Genomic DNA, 20814 nt, shown 5'->3' on the forward strand with positions numbered 1-20814 from the left:
TTTCTTTGCTAGAAGCTACTAATATTCACTAGTATTTCTTCCTAGAAAATGGTATTGTCAGTTTTTTAGTTCCCCCTGCACTTAGGGAGGGGCATATAGTAAATTCAGATTGAGTCACTTAAGAGCCCCTGGCTTTTAGCCTTTTCCTGTCCTTCTATCCCTGCAGATGGTTCTATTTAGCTCCCTAACAGTGCCTAACTCCTTAGCAAATCCATCATCTTTGTAACCAGTCTGACATTAAAATCTCTCATTTAGATCATTCAAATGTCCTGACTGTTTGGACACTGATACAGTATTAGAGTATGGTCTGGTATCAGCTTTTGCTATATAACAAACCACTCAAAACCTTAATAGATTTAAGAAACAATGCTTTATTTTTGTTCGTGAGTTTAGAGTTTGTGTATTTCAGTTGATCTGCTCCAGGCTAATCTTAAATGGACAGCAATAATAGATCTGTGATCATCTCAGTGGTCAATAGAGAGCTTCCTTGTTCAAATCTACTTATTTGATTATTAGATAGTTATCTGGGGTAATGAAGAAGGTTGTAGATACAGAGAGTGACTAGTACTCATTCCCACAATTTATTTACCAAAACTTAGAGAAATAGATTGTCACACTGGGATTCTTGAATTAGGTTACATACCTTTTTGAGTTGGCTAATGTGAGTTGAAGACTCTTTCCTGTCAGGAGATCTTCTTACAATTAGAAGAGTTGCAGCCAGGTATAAGTGACTAGTATCCATCTTTGTAGCTACTTAAGAGGCTGAAATCTGAGGTTTGCACTTAAAAGCCAAGCATTGCAGGAAAGTCCATGGAGTTCTTACTCCACTTGACCACCAGAAAGGTCAGAAGTAGAGCTGTGGCTCTAAGGGATAGCTGGAATAGCTTCCAGGCCCTGTGTCTAAGCCCCAGTACCAGTACAGGGAGGGAGGGAGGGAAGGAAGGAGGGAGAGAAGGAGGGAGGGAGGGAGGGAAGGAGGGAAGAAGGAGAGAGAGAGAGAGAGAGAGAGAGAGAGAGAGAGAGAGAGAGAGAGAGAGAGAGAAAGAGAGAGAGAGAGAGAGAGAGAGAGAGAGAGAGAGAGAGAGAGAGAGAGAGAAAACATTTGGCTATAGTGGCATCACTAATTACCAAGAAGACTCTGGGGAAGTAGTGGTCTGGCTCAAGGGGAGGCTGGTAGCCTTGAGTTGAAGAGCTCAGGGACAATGCCCAGGCCCAGAGCTCAAGTCCCACGATCGCCATGAAGTTGCTGCATATACACCCTTGTGGTTATAATAAGATCTGTGAATGTTTTTGCTTGCTCTAGGGAGTTTATAATTTCCCTGACATAATGTAGACTAAATCCAGAGGTCAAAAGAAACATGAATTTTGGAGTTAATTAATTATATTCAATCTCTTTCTGTACCCTTTTGTTCCCTAAGGGAACTTAGAGGATAATTTCCTTCAGCAAGCCATTGAGAAATAGGTCAATATGGAGAGATACTGAAATGAATTCTCTGACTTTAATAAGAATTATGGAGGCCAGGAGTTTGGCCTCGTGGTATAGTGCTTGCCTAGCATACATGAAGATGTGTGTTCGATTCCTTGGTACCACATACAGAAAAAAGGCCAGAAGTAGTGCTGTGGCTCAAACCATAGAGCTCTAACCTTGAGAAGGCCCAAGGACAGTGCTCAGGCTGAGTTCAAGCCCCAGGACTGCTTTGAAAAATAGAATTATGAATTCTGTGTCACTGTAAAAACTTTGAAGACTCGGGGAATGTAGAAGATAAATTAAAATTTGCCTTGCCATTTGCATCTGTATACGCAAACATATTAACTAAAGAATGGTCTACTAAAGGTAGACCATATCTCCTTTCAAACAGCAACTTCCTGTCTAACAAAATGAATTATCAGGAAAGGAAACAAGGTATTGGGGGGGGTGGGCTCAAAGAAAGGTGATAAACAAATGAAATAAGGCTGGGAGAATGCAGCCATAATATTTCATGTGAACATGTGTAAATGGAATTAGGAAAACTGTGGGGATGGATGGGGTTGAGAGAGATGGGGGGAGAATAATGAAATGGGTGACATTAACCAACATATGCTGTACTCATAAACTGATGGTTGAATTGAAACCCTTTGTACAGTTACTTGATAATTTTTTTAAAAAAATTTAAATGAGCTAAAATAAAATCTTCCCTGGATGGGTGGTGAAAGGGTGGACTGAACTAGCCTGTTCATGCTCAGATCCATCTTTCTAATCTTTCTACTAGTATGCTCAGCATTTCAGGGGCCAGCAATACACAGACTAAATTTGGGTATAAAAATGTATGTGAGGGCCAGGAGTTTGGCCTAGTGGTAGAGTGTTTGCTTAGTATGCAAGAGGACCTGGGTTTGATTCCTTGGTACCACATACTTAGAAAAGCTGGAAGTAGTGCTGTGGCTCAAGTGGTAGAACACTTGCCTTGAGGAAAGCTCAAGGACAATGCTCAGGCCCTGAGTTCAAGCCCCAGGACTGGCAAACAACAACAACAAAAGATCTATAGATGTATGTGAAACAATATGGAACTTTTGTTTTCTTTTTGTCTTATTTGTTCATTTATCTGTCTTTGGGAAGGTAAATTGGGGGGGGACAGAAATGGAGAGTCAAAAGGAGAAAAAAATGCATCTGTGGCACTACAAGGCACTATGTTGAGAATGATCTATACAACTTGTGGGTGGGGACAGGAGAGAAAAACTGGGAGAGCACAGAGAGAAGAGGGTGACATTGCCAAAAAGAAATATAATCTTTATCTGACTTATGTAACTATAACCTCTCTGTACATCACGTTTATAATAACAATTTAAACCTTAAAGTAACATGGAGAGGCCTGGCTCTAACGGCTCACGCCTATAGTCTTAGCTACCCAGGAGGCTGAGATCTAGATTGCAGTCTGAAGCCAACTCAGGCAGGGAAGTTAGTGAGGCTTTTATCTACAATTAACCACCAAAAAAAAAAAAAAGGTCAGAAATGGAGCTGCGGCTAAAGTAGTAAAGTGCTCCAGCACACACTCTTTCTCTTCTCCCTCTCCCCGCTCCCCCACACTGATGTGGAGAGAAAAATCTTTTCAAGGAACATTGAACAGCTTTCAACTTTTACTCTCTCTATGTTTATTTTATTAATTTTTATAAGAAACAGCTTTGTAGTCTTAAAAGCATATAGTTGCATATGAATGCCTAAAAATCTTCTAAGTAACTGGCATTAGCTTTAATGTTTTCCAAGTTGTATCCATACTTCTAGACAATCTTTTCTTTCAGTAACATAAAAACCTACCAACTTGGGTCATTTAAACTATTTCAAGTTTCATTGTATAGTTCCAGAATCCACTCTATTTCAATGTGATCTAACAAAATAATATTTCTTCATTCTTCATCTAAGATGTGAAATTATTGCCTCTCCATCTGATTTCAGTAAATAAATTCTGAAATTACCATATCCTACATAATATGGTTCAAATGAATGTGAGGAAAAGTATGAATCATGCTGACAGGCTTTCCATTTGGTAGTGATACTTTAGTGTTAAAATATATTAGGTGCTAATTTTCTAAGGAAAACAGCCTCATGATGCTCTCAAATTGAGAAACATTAAAGAAGGGCTATGAAGTCACTCTAAGCAATTTGTGAAACTTAATATCCCAAGAGAGTTTGACAGTCTTAATATCAAAAGAGTATGTAGCACGGTAATCCCAGCAGTATTCTGGTGATAAGATTTTACTGGGTTTATGGAGAAAGAAATACTTGTTTAAGTGGCTTTCATCATGCCACACTGCTTCAATGTTATTTTTCTTGTCATTCATGATTCCTTTGGCACACTCGCTGACAATATCAAGAACTCGAATGGTTGTACCTCCAAAGACAGCAGCATGATAATAAAAATCTCCCTTCCCTTTAGGTATATAAGCTTCAGATAAATTATTTCTTTCATAAGGGAACTTTGAAGGATGTTTATTATACCAGTACGCATGTAACTGAGCTACCGAGCTCCCTAGAGTCTCCAAACCATATTTGTTTTTGAAGATTTGATCTACATCCATGCAGAAGAGGTAGTCAACCTCATACTGGATGTGGTTCATAATGTGTTCACTAATTATCTTCATACGCATCATACTGTTGTCCTGCCATCTCTTCTCTTTTTTAACTTGAAAAATTTTAAACATTCCAAGGCGACGCAAAGATATCCAGGGTATATTGGTGAAGTTTTCTACCATGACATAAATGATAACTTTCTGACCAACCATAAAAAATTTATCAGCAGATAGCAAAAACTCAGGCAAATGGTAGTGAAGGTATCTGTGAAGTAAACCAAAAGTGATTGAGTTGGTCTTCTTTTTTTAAAATGTCTTGTTATTACAAAGGTGATATACAGAGGGGAGTTTACAGTTACAGTCAGGTAGAGTATATCTCTTTTGGGACAATATCACTCTTTCCCCTGTTCTTTCCCAGTTTTTCCCTCCCATCCCCACCCATAAGTTTTATAGCTCATTTTCAATATAGTATCCAGTGAGTGCCATTGCTGCATTTTTCCACCCTTTGCCCCTCCATTGCTGTGCCTCTCTTACCACTACACCCCAAAACATATAAACAAACAAGTAGAAGAAAACAAAACCAACAGAAAACAAAACTGTTGTTTTCATTTTCTGGAGTTCATTTTGACAAATATTACTTGGTATATCAGATGCACCTAGGCATTGTGCTTTTCTGTTCCTCTCCTAAGAGTATCCTTCTTTGGTCTCACTGTTTGTGAATGCATAGAGAACTGTATAATTTATTATGCCTGGACATTTTAGATCTATCTTCAACATATGAAAGTAAGTATGTGCCATTTGCCTCTTTAAATTTGGCTTTCCTCACTTAGCATAATTTGTTCTATTTCCCAACAAATGACATAGTATTAGTCTTTTTATTTGGTTGTGTGTAAAATTCTACATATATAGCTACCACATTTTAAAAATTAAGTTGGCCTTCTTATATTTTACTGGAACACATACTACCTAAATGCACGGATATTACCAAGCAACTCAGTGTTAGATATTGTCGATCATACAAATAATACATTTCATTATGATATCTTCATAAGTTTCATACTATGCACTTCTATAATAATTACACCTCTCTTGTCCCTCTCCTTCTACCCTGATTCCTAGTTCTAATATTATCTCTTTACTTTCATGATGAGTTCTATAAATCATGGAATAGGAGTTCCCCTAAAGAGGGACTAAAATGTGCAAGCAAATGAAAGCCAGAGATTTCAAGGTAATCATAGAAATGTAACTTATTTTCAGGGCATGGGGCTGCAAGCAGGAATCTCTACAGGAGGAAATATTGCTTTAGGAATGATCTGCTATGCTAATGAAGTCAGGGGAGAAGTAGTCCACACTCTATTGTCTGCATAACTTTTTAAATTTTGTACTATGGGCTTTGCTGTCCTCTTAGGAGACAGTAAAAGATTCTCAGAGTAATCAAGGCCCTTAGAGGTATTCAAAAATAGAAAAGTAACATCTGTGACAGCACCAATAAAGTTTATTTAATCTAAGAAATAATTTCTAGATATTTATCTAAATTTTAAGGAATATAGCTGATTACAGGTCAGGATGAAATTTTCTTATTTAGCATATGTACAATTGTAGATAAATTATAAAAAACTGAAAATATTATTCTGTATTTGGCAATAGCATTCAGATTTTTAAAAATCCAAATAATGAATATTTCTTGCATAGCCACTGCTTGTATCATATTTCAGAAATCTTTATCCCTTTAAATAATTAAAATATTCTCCTACATTTTTCTTTTTTTTTTTTTTTTTGCCAGTCCTGGGCTTGAGCTCAGGGCCTGAGCACTGTCCTTGGACTTTCTCAAGGCTAGAGCTCTGCCACTTGAGCCTCAGCACCACTTCTGGCTTTTTTCTATGTATGTGGTAACGAGGAATCGAACCCGGGTCTTCATGCATGCTAGGCAAGCACTTTAACCACTAGGCCAAACTCCCGGCCCTCTCCTACATTTTTCTATAGTAGCTTTATTGTTTTATCTTTCACCTATATGAATTAATGTTTGTATCTAATATGATATAGAGAAACTTGTGGGGTTTTTTTCCAATTAAAACTGTTTTGGGGCTGGGAGTGTGGCCTAGAGGTAGAGTGCTTGCCTAGCATGCAAACCCTGTGTTCGATTCCTTGGTACCACATCCACAGAAAAAAATGGAAGTGGTGCTGTGGTTCAAGGGGCAGAGTGCTCTCCTTGAACAAAAAATTTCCAAGGACAGTGCCCAAGACCTGAGTTTAAGCCCCAGGACTGGGAAAAACAAACAAACAAACAAGAAAAACAACCTATGTCTTGGAATTGCTTACAGAAAACTTACAAATATATGATAAAAAGCTTCTATATACACTTTATCCTGAGTCTCCTAACAGTAATACTATATAAAATCAGTAGATATTTGTCAAATCTATAGCATATTATTAGTGGTTTGATACTATTAACTAAAAGATAGATTTTATTTTTATTTGCAGTTTTATCTCTAATAGAGTCTATGATTCAATCCAGCTCTCTCTCTGTCTCTCTCTCCCTCTCCCTCTCCCTCTTTCTCTCTCCTCTTTCTCTCCCTCTCTCATACGCACACACACATACTGCATTCGTCTGTATATCTACTTGATCTTCTCCAATCTGTGTCAGTTTCTGAAATTTTTATTCATGACTCTGACAGCTTTGAAGACAGATTGTCTCTTCATTTTTACCTCCCAAAATTTTATAAATTTCGCTGATCTTTTTTCAAAGGACCAATTTTTTTCTTTTTTAAATTGTATTTTATTGTAAAAGAACCAATTTTTTACTTTGAATTTTACATTTCATTAATCTCAACTGGACTCATGTTTTCTGCTTGCTTTAAGCTTGTTTTACTCTCCTTTGCCTAGTTCCTTAAAGTAGAATCTTTGATTATTAGATTAGGGATGTATGTATGTTGAGGTACATTTCCGCTATTCCTAATTTCTTCAGGGCTTTCATCAGGAAAGGAGGCTGAAATCTGTTGAAGGCTTTCTGCAGCTACTGAAATTATTGTGTGTTTTTTGCCCTTTATTCTTTTTTATGGGCTGTATTACTTCTATTGATTTGCATATGTTGAACTATCCTTGCATCCCTAGAATGAAACCGTTCAATTACATTCACATATTGTTGAATTTGGTTTGTAAGTATTTTATTGTGAACTTTTGTGTCTTTGGACATTAAGGAAATCGATCTATAATTTTTTGTTGTTGTGTCATCTGGTTTTGGTGTCAGAAATGACTTTATTAATATTGTTTCTTTTTCTTTAACAATGACTATCTGGTCCTGGGTTTTTCTTCATTGAGAGACTATTACTGCTTGAACTCATTTCTTATTATAGTGTAGACCTATTTAACTGGAGGGTCATAAGCATCTAGAAATGTATTCATTTCTTCTGGATTTTCTAATGTTCAACAGTGTTCTGTTTTAAAATATGCCTATGTTTTTTACCGACATTTGTGGTTTTCATAGGGTTTTAGAAGAGAAGAGATCAGTGTGATGTTCTTCCATCTTCAGTGGAAATATTTCATTGCATTGTTTTAGGAATCTATCTTCATGCTTTCCATTTTCTATTAGGTTAGCAATACAGTGGGAATAGGCTTTTGTTTTAAAATTCCTGAATGATCTTTAGGGATCTTTTCTATATTTTTACATTACAATTGGTAGGAATAAATTACAGAATGTAATGCACTGCAGATGGTTGTTATTTTACTGTGTATTGAATTACTGTTCCTGTGAAGGATGAATAAATATAGTTAAATAGGTTTATGGAAGTAGATTACAACTTGGCGAATGCAGAAAAGGATAGAAACTGTTGGGTTGATCTAGTATAGGGACAATGAAGAATGGCTATAACAGAAGAATAGACATTAAAGTAATTGGCATAAGATTATAAAATCAAATAATAGGAAAGCTCAGGCATTAAGAATTTTTTTTGGTATGGACCAAATGGGCCAGGAATTGGCCTAAGGAGAGCAATTATTAAGTGAAATTATAATGTGCTCCAGTAAATTGTCTACTATTTTCTACAACAAAAAGTCTGAATGTAAAGGAATTTGAAATCATTACCTACCTTCCCACAGCAAACACAATCAACCCCACAGCAATGTTACGACTTGTATAGTATGTTTTCAAGGATGATTCATTGTAAGTGCCATGCCACACAATTGGAGCTGACCATTCAGTCATAGTACTTAAGTTGCTTCTATATCTGTAAGAAAGACAAGGGTTTTTGAAATTGGCATATATTGTATAAAGTAAGAAGCGGAGCTGTAATGTTCCCATACATATGTACGTATGGAATGCCCTTTGATCCTGTTTGCCCCCTCCCTGACTTGTAAAAACAAAATAATAAAACACATTTTAACAAAGTGACAGGAAAGATTGCTAATGCCTAAAGCCTTGAATCTCAGTGGAACATCTTTATACATCTCAATGCCTTGTCAGTCAAGATAAACTAGAGAAGCAGCATATCAGAAAATTGCCATATCATTTCAACACTACACTTAATCCCGAGATCTTTAAAGACACATAGCTGAACAGTCTCCCAACAATCTAAAGTTATCATTTCCCTTATATCCAGCTCTAATATCCTGATCTAAAGCTTTTCTTTTACATTGATTATTCTTAAAGAATTTTTTAAAATGTCATAGTGTTTAAAAAAAAACTGCCAAATGCTGATATTGATATAGTGTCTCTATCACTTTGTTAGATTTAGAGCAACCAAGTCATTTAGGTAGTAATTGGAAAGTTTTATGGTCTTTTAATGTATTCTCACCCCCCAACTCCCTCCATAGTGCGTATGATAGGAATAGTGAAGTCATCAGGTTGTATTCCTGCTCTGAGAATCTGAATCTGCAGTGAGCAGGGTAAGCCTCATTCTCATGGAATTGTGATTATTCTGGCTTGAGGGTTCCCTGGGGGATGATAGAAAGCATTTTTTTTTTTTACCTAGCTAAGACCTCTCTCAAAGTGGTAAAGTAGCTAAGCTAGGTAAGAGGAGGGTGTTCCTTGAGGGAATTTTAAAAGAAAAAAAAGTGTCTGATGTCCCATCAAAGAAATTATATTTCAAGCAAACACTAGAGGTACTGAAAAGCTCTGAAGAATATATGGGAGATGAGTTATTTTGGAAAAGGCACTCGATAACTTTCTGGTGTATAATAGGAAGTTTACAAATGTATGCACATGCCTACAGTAGGGTGCATGCTCAGAAAAGATCTGCATTCTCATCTCTGGCTGAGATTTAGACTCAGTGTAAGCAGAAAATTCAGCCTTAGGCATACTTGTAACCTTGGAGATGGAGGCTTCAAAACCAATATGAAGAATGAAAGTCCATTTCTTTTTTTTTCCTCTCTCTTTCCTTCTCAGTCTTTGTTTCTTGTTGCTTTTTTATTTTATTCACATTTCACATTTTATTTCATTCGTTCTTTCCATTTTTTCTTTTTCTGTTCTTTCTTTTTCTCCTTTTTTCCCCTTTTTGTTTGTTTCTTCCTTCTTTTACTTCCTCTTATTCCTTCCTACTCTTCTTTTTTCCTTTCTCACTTTTCTACTAACCACTAACTAAATGTAAGTAAAAGGAACAGAGAACACAGAAACCAATAATGAAAAAAAACTTTAAAAATTTTATTTAGAAAAGTACTAAACAAGCAAAACTATAAGCTACATAACTTTTTTTTTGCTGGTCCCAGAGCTTTGACTCTGGGCCTGAGCACTTTTGTTCTCAAGGCTCTACCATTTGAACTACAGCTCTACTTCTGGCTTTCTGTGGTTAATTGTAGATAAAAGCATCATAGACGTTCCTGCCTGGGCTGGCAGGATTACAGGCATGAGCCGCTGACACCTGGCTAAGCCACATAACTTTAAGGAAGGTAAAATATATAATTTCCACGAAGAGCCAGGTGCTGGTGGCTCATACCTGTAATCAATCCTAGCTTCTCAGGGGGCTGAGATCTGAGGATCTGGGTTCAAAGCCATCCCAGGCACTAAAGTTTTTGAGACTCTAATCTCCAATTAACCACCAGAAAACCAGAAGTGGCATTGTGGCTCAAGTGGTAGAGCAATAGCCTTGAGCTGAAGAGCTTAGGGACAGTGCCTAGGCCCAGGGTTCAGGTCCCATGACCGAAAAAAAAAATTCCACAAAGAACACAATATGATCATCAAAAATGCCCATTTTAAACAAAAAAAGACATAAAAAGAACAAGAAATATGACTCACAAAAACAAAAAAAGTCTCCATAGAATCCTAGACATATATTGAATAGATAATATCTGTAAGACAGCTCCTTTAAATATGTTCCAAAAACTAAAGGAAACTAGAGGTAAAGAACTAAGAGAACCCAGGGAAACACAGATTCAACACTGATATAGCATGTGGATAAAGAGGTATAAATTAATATAAAAGGAGCCAAATAGAACTTCTAAGAGCTGAAAAGTATAATGGAAAACACAGTGTAGTTTTTTAACAGAAGATTTGGGTAGACAGAGAAGAGAATCAAACATACTGAACACTTACCCAACAATGGAATGTACAAGTATGTATGGAACAGCCCATAGGCTATACTGTATGGAAGCTATAACAAACACCTATAAACTTTAAAAGAATGAAGACACACAAAATATATTTTCTATATGCAAGGAAATGAATTTAGAAATAAAGAACAGAAAATCTGGAAAGCTCACATGTAGAAATTAAATAATCTGCTTTTGTAAAGTTCTAGCACGGATTTATTTTAGTATAACAGTGTTAAAGGAGGGAGAAATGGGGAAGGGAGAAAAGCATTTCTTCATTTCCATGTAATAAATAGGAGTTAAAGACTCCAATAATACTTTTTTTGTGTGGGTCATGGGACCTGAACTCAGCCTGGGTGCTGTCTTTGAGCTCTGCTGCTCAAGGCTGTCACTGTACCACTGGGCATGGGTGTTGTCCCTGAGCTCTTCAGCCCAAGCCTATCATTCTATCCTTGGGCCAAGTCCCATTTCTCATTTTCTAGAGGTTAATTGGAGATAAGAGTCTGGTCATTTTGTGCCCAGGCTGGCTTTGAACCTTGATCCTCAGATCTCAGCCTCCTGAGTAGCTAGGATTACAAGCCATGAGCCACTGCGCCTGGCTCCAATAATACACTCTTTTTTTCTTTTTGGTAAGCAGAGGTTTTTTTTTTTTTATTTCTCTCTCCTCTCTTCTCTCTCTGCCTTTTTCTCTCCTTTCCTGGAAATCCTCCACTATTTATGTCCTTAAGCAGTCAATCACAATAAAGGTCATCTGCACATGCAGCAAGCATACATGAAAAAATCTAGCAGTCATACTCTATCCACAAGCACGGAAGAAACAAATCAACCAATGCAAAGAAACTTCCTGGTCAGCAAGTACTGACTTAATGGTGAGCTGCCAGGTGCCATCCTATAATCTTCCTTTCTCAGGAGGCTGAAAGCAATGTCTCCAGCATCTCCCCGTTTTTTATTTTAGAAAAGAAAAGAAAAAAGACAGAAATGAAAAAAGGACAATAACACACTCTTAAATATGGCAAGACAATGAGAAAATAAGAAAAGACAATGGAGGACATTACACATTAATATCTGTCCATCAGGAGGACAAAACATCTATGCACTGAATACTAGAGTTCCAACTTCATCAAATAAATGCTAATTGATCTAAAAACACTCATACTCCAAACACACAAAAACTCAGCAAGGAAAGCTCAGCAGCTAAATAACTGCATTGACAGGCTGGACCTAATGCATGCAGTGTCACAAGATACATTCTTCTTTAAAAGTCCATGGAACATTCTCCAAGATAGACCATATTCATGGTCACAAAGCAAATCTCTGCAAATTCAATAAAATTAAAATTACTCCCTCTATCCTATCAGACAACAACAGAATTAAGAGCTCTCCAAAGCATTAGAGAAAATACTCAAATTCATGGAAACTGAACAATACATTGCTGAGTGATCAGTGAATTATAGAAAGAGATAAGAAGGGAAATTCAAGTGTTTCTGGAATTCAACATAAGTGAATACACAAAATGCCAGCTCTTCTGGCACACAGCAAAGGTAGTACTCAGAGAAAAGTTATAGCTACCAACAAATTAGAAAAATCTCAAGTCAATACTTTAATGATGTACCTCAACTTAGGGGATGGGAGAAAAACAATGGGAGAGAGCCAGGAAGGGATAACATTGTCCAAAAGGAAATGGACTCTTTACCTGACTTATGTAACTCTTACCCTTCTGTATATCACCTTTATAATAACAATACATTTTTTAAAGTCTCAACATGAAGGGTATGGATCCAACTACTAAATCCCAGTGGGTCATGATTATTGCTTTTTTTAATGCTATAATCAGCTTCATCTATGCTTCACTTTTCTGGCTACCAATAGTGGTATCGTTGCTATCTATTTAGCATTTATGAATTAACTTCCCAAATATCAGATTGGGACTCTTACGTGGGATCAAACCAGTCTGATAGCTGCAATTCTTGATTTTTCAGAGACCTAAAGGAAAAATTAATCCAGATTGATTTAATGAGTTAATTCTGTATCTACAAGAGTTTGAAATAATCAATGGTCTATATAATGATAAGATGCAAAATAAGAATAAGCAGTAAGAAAAGCAATGATTAAATTTGATGATTAAATGATGCAAAAAGGGCTTGAGCATGGCCTAGAGTGTTTGCCTACCATGCATAAAGCTTTGGGTTTGATTCCTCAGTACCACATACACAGAAAAAGCCAGAAGTGACTCAGTGGTAGAGGGCTAGCCTTGAGAAAGCCCAAGGACAGTGCCTAGGCCCTGAGTTCAAGCTCTAGGAATGGCAAAAACACATTATATAAAAATCATGATTTCCAACTCAACACAGAAATCTGTGTGTGTGTGTGTGTGTGTGTGTGTGTGTGTGTGTGTGTGTATGTATGAGAGAGAGAGGGAGAGAGGGAGAGAGGGAGAGAGAGAGAGAGAGAGAGAGAGAGAGAGAGAGAGAGAGAGAGAGAGAGAGAGAGAGAGAGAGAGAGAGAGAGAGAGGGAGGGAGGGAGGGAGGGAGGGAGGGAGGGAGGGAGGGAGGGAGAGAGAGAGAGAGAGAGAGAGAGAGAGAGAGAGAGAGAGAGAGAGAGAGAGAGAGAGAGAGAGAGAGAGAGAGAGAGAGAGAGAGAGCAGAGAGAGAGAGACAGAGAGAGAGAGACAGAGAGAGAGAGACAGAGAGAGTGTTTCTTGAACTCAGGGCCTAGGTGCTGTCCCTGAGCCACAGCTCTACTTCTATTGGAAGTAAAGTGTCTCATGGATTTTCTGGCCCAGGCTGGCTTCAAACTTCATCCACAGATCTCAGCCTCCTGAGTAACTAGGATTATAGGCATGAGCTACCAGCACCTGGCCAGAAATCTCTTTTATTCATCTAATTTATAGAGTAAAACAGCAGCCATCAGAGTAAAGCTCTGTGAACTTTCTCCGTTCCCCCTTCAAATATTCCTATACAATGTGTCATTGCTTTAAAAAAAAAGTCTTGATCCATTCATCTACTGAGGCTGGGTTAGTTCCATATCTTAGCTATGGCAAATAATGCTGCAATGAACATCATTGTGCTAATAGCTTTAGTATGTCCTTGTTTCTGAACATGTGGGTAGATGCCAGGGAGTGGGATTGCTGTATCGTAGGGAGCTCTATGTTTAGTCTTTTGAGGAATTGCCATACTGCTTTCCAGAGTGGTGAATGAGTTTATACTCCCACCAACAGTGTAGTAGTGATCCCTCCTGGCCACAACCCCACCAGCATCTGTTGTTATTAGATTTCTACATTGGAATTCTATTCTATCATCAGAAAGAATGACATCACACTATTTGTAAGGAGATGGAAAGACTTGGAAAAACATCATGTTAAGTGAAGTAAGCCAGACCCAAAGGAGGATAGGCTCCATGACTTCCCTCATTTGTAATAATTAGTATACATCTAGGATTCTCCTAGCAGAGGATCACAATAGCTCAAAAGCTATGTACATATGATCATACAGGAAGAGACTAAACAAAATGAACTCTGGGTTATGGAAAGAAGAGGTTTATCTTTGTGATTATTGTTCTTAATGTACTATGTGAAGTTATTTCTTTTCTCTTTTTTTCCACTTATGGTTAATCTCATGTGGTTACTGTATCTGACTTTGTTACCTGGTATACTACATATACACTTATTTGTTTATTTGAAATAGGTAAAGGAAGGGGGAAAACAAGATGATTGGAAGCAGGTAGGGAGGGGGAAAGGGTGATAAAAACATGAGAAGGGGTATCAAGGTTCAAGAAGTAATGAACCCATTACCTGACGAATGTAACTGTAATCCCTCTATACATTATTCTGACAATAATAATCATTTTAAAAAAGAATGTGGTCTGTGGAACATGAGTGGAAACTGGATAGGTAAAATGTACTGTGTGTATAAATAGGAATAACTTTGAGTCAGAGTTAACTAAAACATGGCATTATACTCAAGCACTCACTATCATTGTCTTTAGATGATGCATTAGTAGCATTACTATAATAAACCTATAGGATTCTGATGCTTATGTGAACTAATGTTCACCAACAATTCTAACAACATACTCAGTTAGAATGTGTTGCTTTAAATGCATTTGCCAGGAAGCATTTTAACCTATTTCTGCTCCCAGTTTCTGATGCAGAAGACTCCTTAAATGTCCTAATATGTGCTCATAGGTTTTCTGAAAGTTTCTGTTCTCTGTTAGCCATGGTTGTATATAGGGGAAACATGCCTTCTTAATTTTTTTGTGAATGATACAGTTTAGCTTAGTCTCAGTAAGGTCTCAGTAACAATGTTGTGAACACAGACTTCTTGGAGAACAAAGGCCCCTGGACACAGTAGCATCAGAGAACAAAGCCATTTTTCTATGTAGGTTCTATAACTACAAGGAAAAAAACTAAGAACCTACTATAGTACTGGATCTTAGAGAATTTTTTTTTTTTGCCAGTTCTGGGCTTGGGCTCAGGGCCTAAGCACTGTCCTTGGACTTTCTCAAGGCTAGAACTCTACCACGTGAGCCTCAGCACCACTTCCGGCTTTTTGCTATGTATATGGTACCAAGGAATCAAACTCGGGGCTTCATGCATGCCAGGCAAGCACTCTACCACTAGACCAAACTCCCGGCCCATGGATCTTAGAGAATTTTTGAGAAACTTTTCCTTTCCATATACATGATACTGTGGCTAGTAAAATCTGAGTGTTTTCCCAGTGTTCAGACTGAAGGGTGGTTATGGCAGATCTGGCTCCTCTGTCACAGATATCACTCTGCCAGGCAGTGTGTTTGGTTTTTGGCTTCTGACTTAATTATCTACAACATTTATTTGTAAAATTGCAGTGGCTTATCCACCCTGCAAAGACCAAGGACCCATAAATACTCCGTTTTCTTCCAAATTGTTTTGTATTCAGAGTTTATAACATATTTGTAAATAAATACTTACCAGCACTGATATGTCCTCTGAAGTTTCTCTGTACTTAAGACAAATGAAAACATATTACTATTAAATGTGTATTATATTTTTCTACATGTAAGATGGCTAAAACTAGAAATAGAAACCATTAGTCAAGTATTTTTATTACCTAATATTATGAAATATACTACTTACCAATCTTTAACTGCCATTCAAGTCTATTTGCATCAGATTTGCAGAAAGCAAATACAATATCTAGTACCAGTAGTCAGCAACAATAGGTTTTTTCCTTAAGAACATATCACCTATAACTAAAGGGTAGCTGCTCTTTAACATTTATAAACATTTTAGTGCTCCTGTAACTGGTAGCTTCCTGTTGCTTCTTTTTATTCATACATATGGGCCTACAAAAATTATTTTAGCAGCATGTCAGCACATGGCAAATAGAACCAAGGGCCTAGCATTCAGACACGCTGAATCATGAACCTTCCATGGCCTCCTCTTCCCCACAGGGAGGAGAAATGCTAGACAGGGTCTATAAATGTTGAGACCAGAATTCAGTGAGTCCGATTTGTTACTTATTTCTCCCCCAACCAGTTCAGAAACTTAGTTCTCTTTTTGCTCTCTTTCCCTCTCTTTACTCTGACACATTCAGATTGGACAACTGCCATCCCTGGGTACATAAAACAGGATGGGAGGATGTGGAGCATTGCCCTGCCCAGGCAGGTCAAATTATATAAAGAGGAGCTTCAATAGTTAAAGCAGCCAAAAGTGCTCACGAGGGAGAGACTCCGGGGAGTTCACCTCAATCCAAATGGAAAAGGCTTGATGTCCTGAGTATGTGGGCAAAGGACTGACTGCTAAGTCATATGCCCAATCCATTTATAAGACAATAGTACCACAACTTTGCCACCTTACTGCCCTGCCTGAACACTGATACTATTTCAGCTGAAGGACTATAGATAGTAATGAAAACTCCTGAACAATTGACTTGGCCTCAGATGCTTAAATCTCTTTTCTTTTTTCTTACTCTGTACTGGGGCACTGTCCTTGAGCTACTTTTTGCTCAAGAATAGCACCACTTGAGCCATAATGCCACTTCTGGCTTTTTTTCTGAGATTTTTTTGGAGATTTATTTCTGAGTTTATTGGAGATAAGGATCTCATGGACTTTCCTACCCCAACTGACTTTGAACCGAAATCCTCAGACTTCAGCTTTCTGAGTGGTTGGGACTGTAGGCATGAGAGGCCAGCACCTGGCAGATGCCTAAATTTTAATGTAGAAACACAAGTAATATGACACTACAAGGCAACATGATACCTCCATACATCAACAATTCCATGATAAATGACTTGAAAGATAGTGAAGCACATAAAATTTCAAAATAATGAATTAAAAAAAGAACAATGACATGAAATGATCAATGAAATTAAAGAGGACATGTATAAGAACCTGAATGAAAAAAGGATATAAGTACACAGCTGAATGAACTCAAATGTGGTTCAAATAAACCACAAATAAAATTAGATGTGAAAACGGAATTCAATAAAAATATAGAAATCCTTAGGCGAAAAATAAAATTGAAATGCTAGAAATGAAAAGCTCAATAAAGTTTTAAAAAGTCAGTTGAAAAGCTTGCTATAACATAGAACAAGTTGAAAACAGGTATCAAAAATTGAAGATAAAGTAGAAAATTTTAATGAGACTGAGGTTTAAAAAAAAAGATGCTTAGAAAACAAGTAGGGCCAGGTGCTAGTAGTTCAGCAGTATTAAATATGAAGATCATGGTTTGAAGCTAGCCCATGCAGACAAATCCATGAGACTCTTACTCCAATTAATTAGCCAAAAACTGAATGTGGAGCAATGATTTCAAGTGGTAGAGATCACTTTAAACAAGAAGTCTAAGGGACTACACCAAGGCCCTGAGTTCAAACCCCAGTACCAGTAGAAGGTGGTGGCAAGATAGGCAAGAGTTCTGAGATGCCACCAAAACACCAAACTTATGAATTATTGATATTAAAGAAGGAAAAGAGAGAAAGTGGAGGACTAGTTCAACTGGAGAGTGCCAACTATCAATGGAAAAGTTGAGCAAGGCCCTGAGTTTAAATGTGAGTTCCCAAACACACACACGCGCGCGCGCGCACACACACACACACACACACACATACACACAGAGAAAGAGAGAGAGGGGGGGGGAGGGAGGTGGGGAAAGAGAGAGAGAGAATAGTTACAAACTAAATGTATAGTTTGTATGCAAACATTCAAAAAAATAATAGAAGAAAACTGTTCTAAAAAAAAAAATCTTGAGAGATGGCCATCCAGGTGCTGATGGCTCTTAGAACAGCCAATAGGAAAGATATGAAAGGCAAACCCACTAATAGTCAAATCACTGAATTTACAGAACTAAGAAAAATATTAAAACCATAAAAGAGATGTGACAAGTGACATGTAATGGCAAACACATCAGAATAACAGCACATTTTTTTCAGTAGAAACACTAAAGAAAGGAGAGTGTGGAATGATATGTTCCAATCCTGAAAGAAAATAGCTGTCAATCTAGATTCATATATCCAGGAAACCAAAACTCACCAAATGAACAGAAAGGAATTTATGACCACTAAACCATCACTGCAGAAGATACTTTAAGGAATCCGGTAGACAGAAGGAGATAAATGCAACCAGAAAAATACAAGAAAGAAAAAATTCCACTAGATGAGTGGATTAGCAAATATGGATTACAAAAGAAGTAAACATCACAAAAACAGCAAAGTAACAGAATCTACTACATACCTTTTCATATCAATACTGATTATTAACTATCCCAAGTTTCTAAAAGACAGAATAATAGGTTGGGTGTCAGGGTTTTTAGTCCTTGGTCCCTCCCGACCCGCAGGAGGGATAGAGAAAACACACCCGGACCAGGAGGGGCTGAGAAAGGAGAGGGCCGAATGACCGCCTGCACCCAGCCCTCCCTCACCGGAGGACAATCAGACGCATCACGGAGACCCGTCAAGGCAGGAACTTGTTTATTGAGGACGTACATTCAGCTAATATAGGGTGCAGGAGCCTATCAGCATAAAAGTGGGCAGGGTGGGGGAGGTCCACCTGTTTTCACTATAAGTCTCAGCTCAAAGTTAGGCATGCCGTTCATACATGACAGCTCATTTCTTTGTGTGGTTATCTTACTCAGTGATGTAGATTTATGGGCCAGCCTGACCCTGCACTCAGCTCACAACAGATTGGGTTAAAATGTCATTGATAAATGACAATGATAAATGATAAAAGAGTAGAAAAAGCTTTTATAGGCACATGGACTCCTAAAGCAGGAACAGCTATACTCTTTTTTGTCAGCTGTGGAGCTTGGACTCTGGGCTTGACCACTGTCCCTGAGCTCTTCAGCTCAAAGTTACTGCCCTACCCCAGGGCCTGGGCATTGTCTCTCAGCTCCACTTCAGTTTTCTGGAGGTTAATTGTAGATAAGAGTATCACAGTCTTTAGTGCCCAGGCTGGCTTTGAACCGAGATCCTCAGATCTTAGCCTCCTGAGGAGCTAGGATTTCAGGCATGAGCCACCACGCCTGGCTGAAACAGCTATACTCTTTGTAAATTGGCTTTTTTTTTTTTACATTCCTGGGGCTTGAACTCAGGGACTGAGCACTTTCCTTAGGCTTTCTAAAGGCTAGAGCTCTACCACTTGAGCCACAGCACCACTTCCAGCTTTTTCTATGTATGTGGTATTGAAGAATCGAACCCAGGTCTTCATGCATACTAGGCAAGCACTCTTACCAGTATGCCAAACTCCCAGCCCTGAAACAGCTATACTCTTATAGAACAGACTTCAAACCAAAATTTGAAGAGACAAAAAAGGTCACTTCATATTTGTGATTAGAACAATACATTAAAAACATACAACTGGTAATATAGATGCACCAACGCTTGGAATACTCAAGCAGAGTTAAACTCCAATACAATAATAGCAGGAAAGGTCAGTAATTCATTTTCACCAATAAATAGGTTTTCAAGCAAAATATATATATACATAATATTTTTGAAAAATAGATAAGTTTAAAATATATTTTAGCACTGATTCCATTAAAACACAAAGAAGTTTGATGGTCAAGACTATATGCAACATATTTGGGTATAATTTGTACATACTTGGATCAGTATAATTTGATGCCAATTTATACAGCATTAGCAAGTCAAGCCTGTTAGCATTTTGATATATGAGATTCTTAACAAGTATCAGAATAAAACAAAGCTTTTATTGTTACCTGAAATGATATTTCATACGCAAGGCCCATAGAGAAAATAATATAAATAATACCAGAATTATTTTTCTTTTGTGTGCCATTTTTTTTTCTGGGAAGAGGAACAAACAAATGAAAATAGATTAATCTACATAGTAAGTTGTATGTATGCCTCTTTATAATTTAAAATAGATGATTTAATATAAATTAATTAGCAATTAAAGCACTTCAGCTTCTTTATTGGGTATCTGTCTATATGCAAATAGTTGAGTCAGTGGATATTCTTGGTTGTATTTCCCCTAGCTACAAAAAGTCTTAGAACATTAGCTGGTTTTTGCTGTCTTTGATATAGAAGATCTTATAAAATTCATTTCCATTTTGCAAATTACAAAGAACTTTATCTTCAAGAAAGTTTCTATAAAAATTCCACTTCCCAGACTAACTGCATATAGTGAGGTATTAGTAAAAAGAGTTACTTATGAAAATACCTGGATTCTAAAAAGTTGTGTACTTATAAAGTTGTTAGCTAGTTTTAGTCACATGATATTATATAGTTGATTACTCCAGGAAAGGTGACAATACTGTAGCATATAACATATATTCCTTCTCCCAAGTAATTGAATATATGGTTAATCCGCTCATGGATTGGAAGATTAACTAGAATTTTTAGATTATATGTACATTGATCTTGGAATTTTAGCCATCAAACTTTAGCTGAACTCCTTTCTGTTATTTATTTACCCTGTTATGAAATTATGCACAGAAAAAAAAGATGTGGCTGTTGGGTTGAATTAAGGACAGTCTCTTACCTATTGTTTTCCTCAGGTCATGTAGGAATTTTATAGTCTTCATTAGAGATGTATGGGAACTGAGAAGATATGTTGAAAATCTTAAGTAGGCAGACAGTTTTGAAAGCTTTAAGGAACCATTCAATGTATTGGTTCCATGACACTCCCAAGTTTGTATATGTATTATTCTGTCTTCTGTGAATGATGATATCATCAGATTCTTTAGATGATGAAATAGTTACATTATGAGAATATTCTTAAGTCAGTAGTTTCTTCTTCATTGTTAGAGAACTAGATTTTGTAC

The 20814-nt window shown here is 37.3% G+C and overlaps 1 protein-coding gene and 1 long non-coding RNA gene across 2 annotated transcripts in view; one reads left to right on the plus strand and one right to left on the minus strand.

Moving 5' to 3' along the window:
• LOC150065873 (uncharacterized) overlaps nucleotides 1-20814 on the plus strand; it is a 70717-nt gene that overhangs the window by 34356 nt on the left and 15547 nt on the right. The window lies entirely within an intron of this gene.
• LOC150065875 (N-acetyllactosaminide alpha-1,3-galactosyltransferase-like) lies at nucleotides 3218-20641 on the minus strand. Its single transcript, XM_090329189.1, has 6 exons — nucleotides 20532-20641; nucleotides 19747-19834; nucleotides 15504-15536; nucleotides 12496-12543; nucleotides 8127-8264; nucleotides 3218-4306 (listed from the first exon to the last, which is right to left on the minus strand). Exons 1-6 carry the CDS (start codon nucleotides 20572-20574, stop codon nucleotides 3613-3615), a joined length of 1044 nt encoding a protein of 347 aa, XP_090185315.1. The 5' UTR covers nucleotides 20575-20641; the 3' UTR covers nucleotides 3218-3612.

The sequence above is a fragment of the Megascapheus bottae genome, chromosome 3 (assembly GCF_031878675.1).
Source record: "Megascapheus bottae isolate mThoBot1 chromosome 3, mThoBot2.hap1, whole genome shotgun sequence".
Classification (NCBI taxonomy): Eukaryota; Metazoa; Chordata; class Mammalia; order Rodentia; family Geomyidae; genus Megascapheus; species Megascapheus bottae.

Excerpts from the sequence above, each read along its gene's own strand:
- LOC150065875 (XM_090329189.1), bottom strand. The coding sequence starts at position 20,574 with ATGAAGACTATAAAATTCCTACATGACCTGAGGAAAACAATAG. Across the intron at positions 19,835-20,531 it reads TGACCTGAGGAAAACAATAG|AAAAAAAAATGGCACACAAA; the intron begins GTAAGAGACTGT and ends TCCTCTTCCCAG. Across the intron at positions 15,537-19,746 it reads CGTATGAAATATCATTTCAG|TACAGAGAAACTTCAGAGGA; the intron begins GTAACAATAAAA and ends ATTTGTCTTAAG.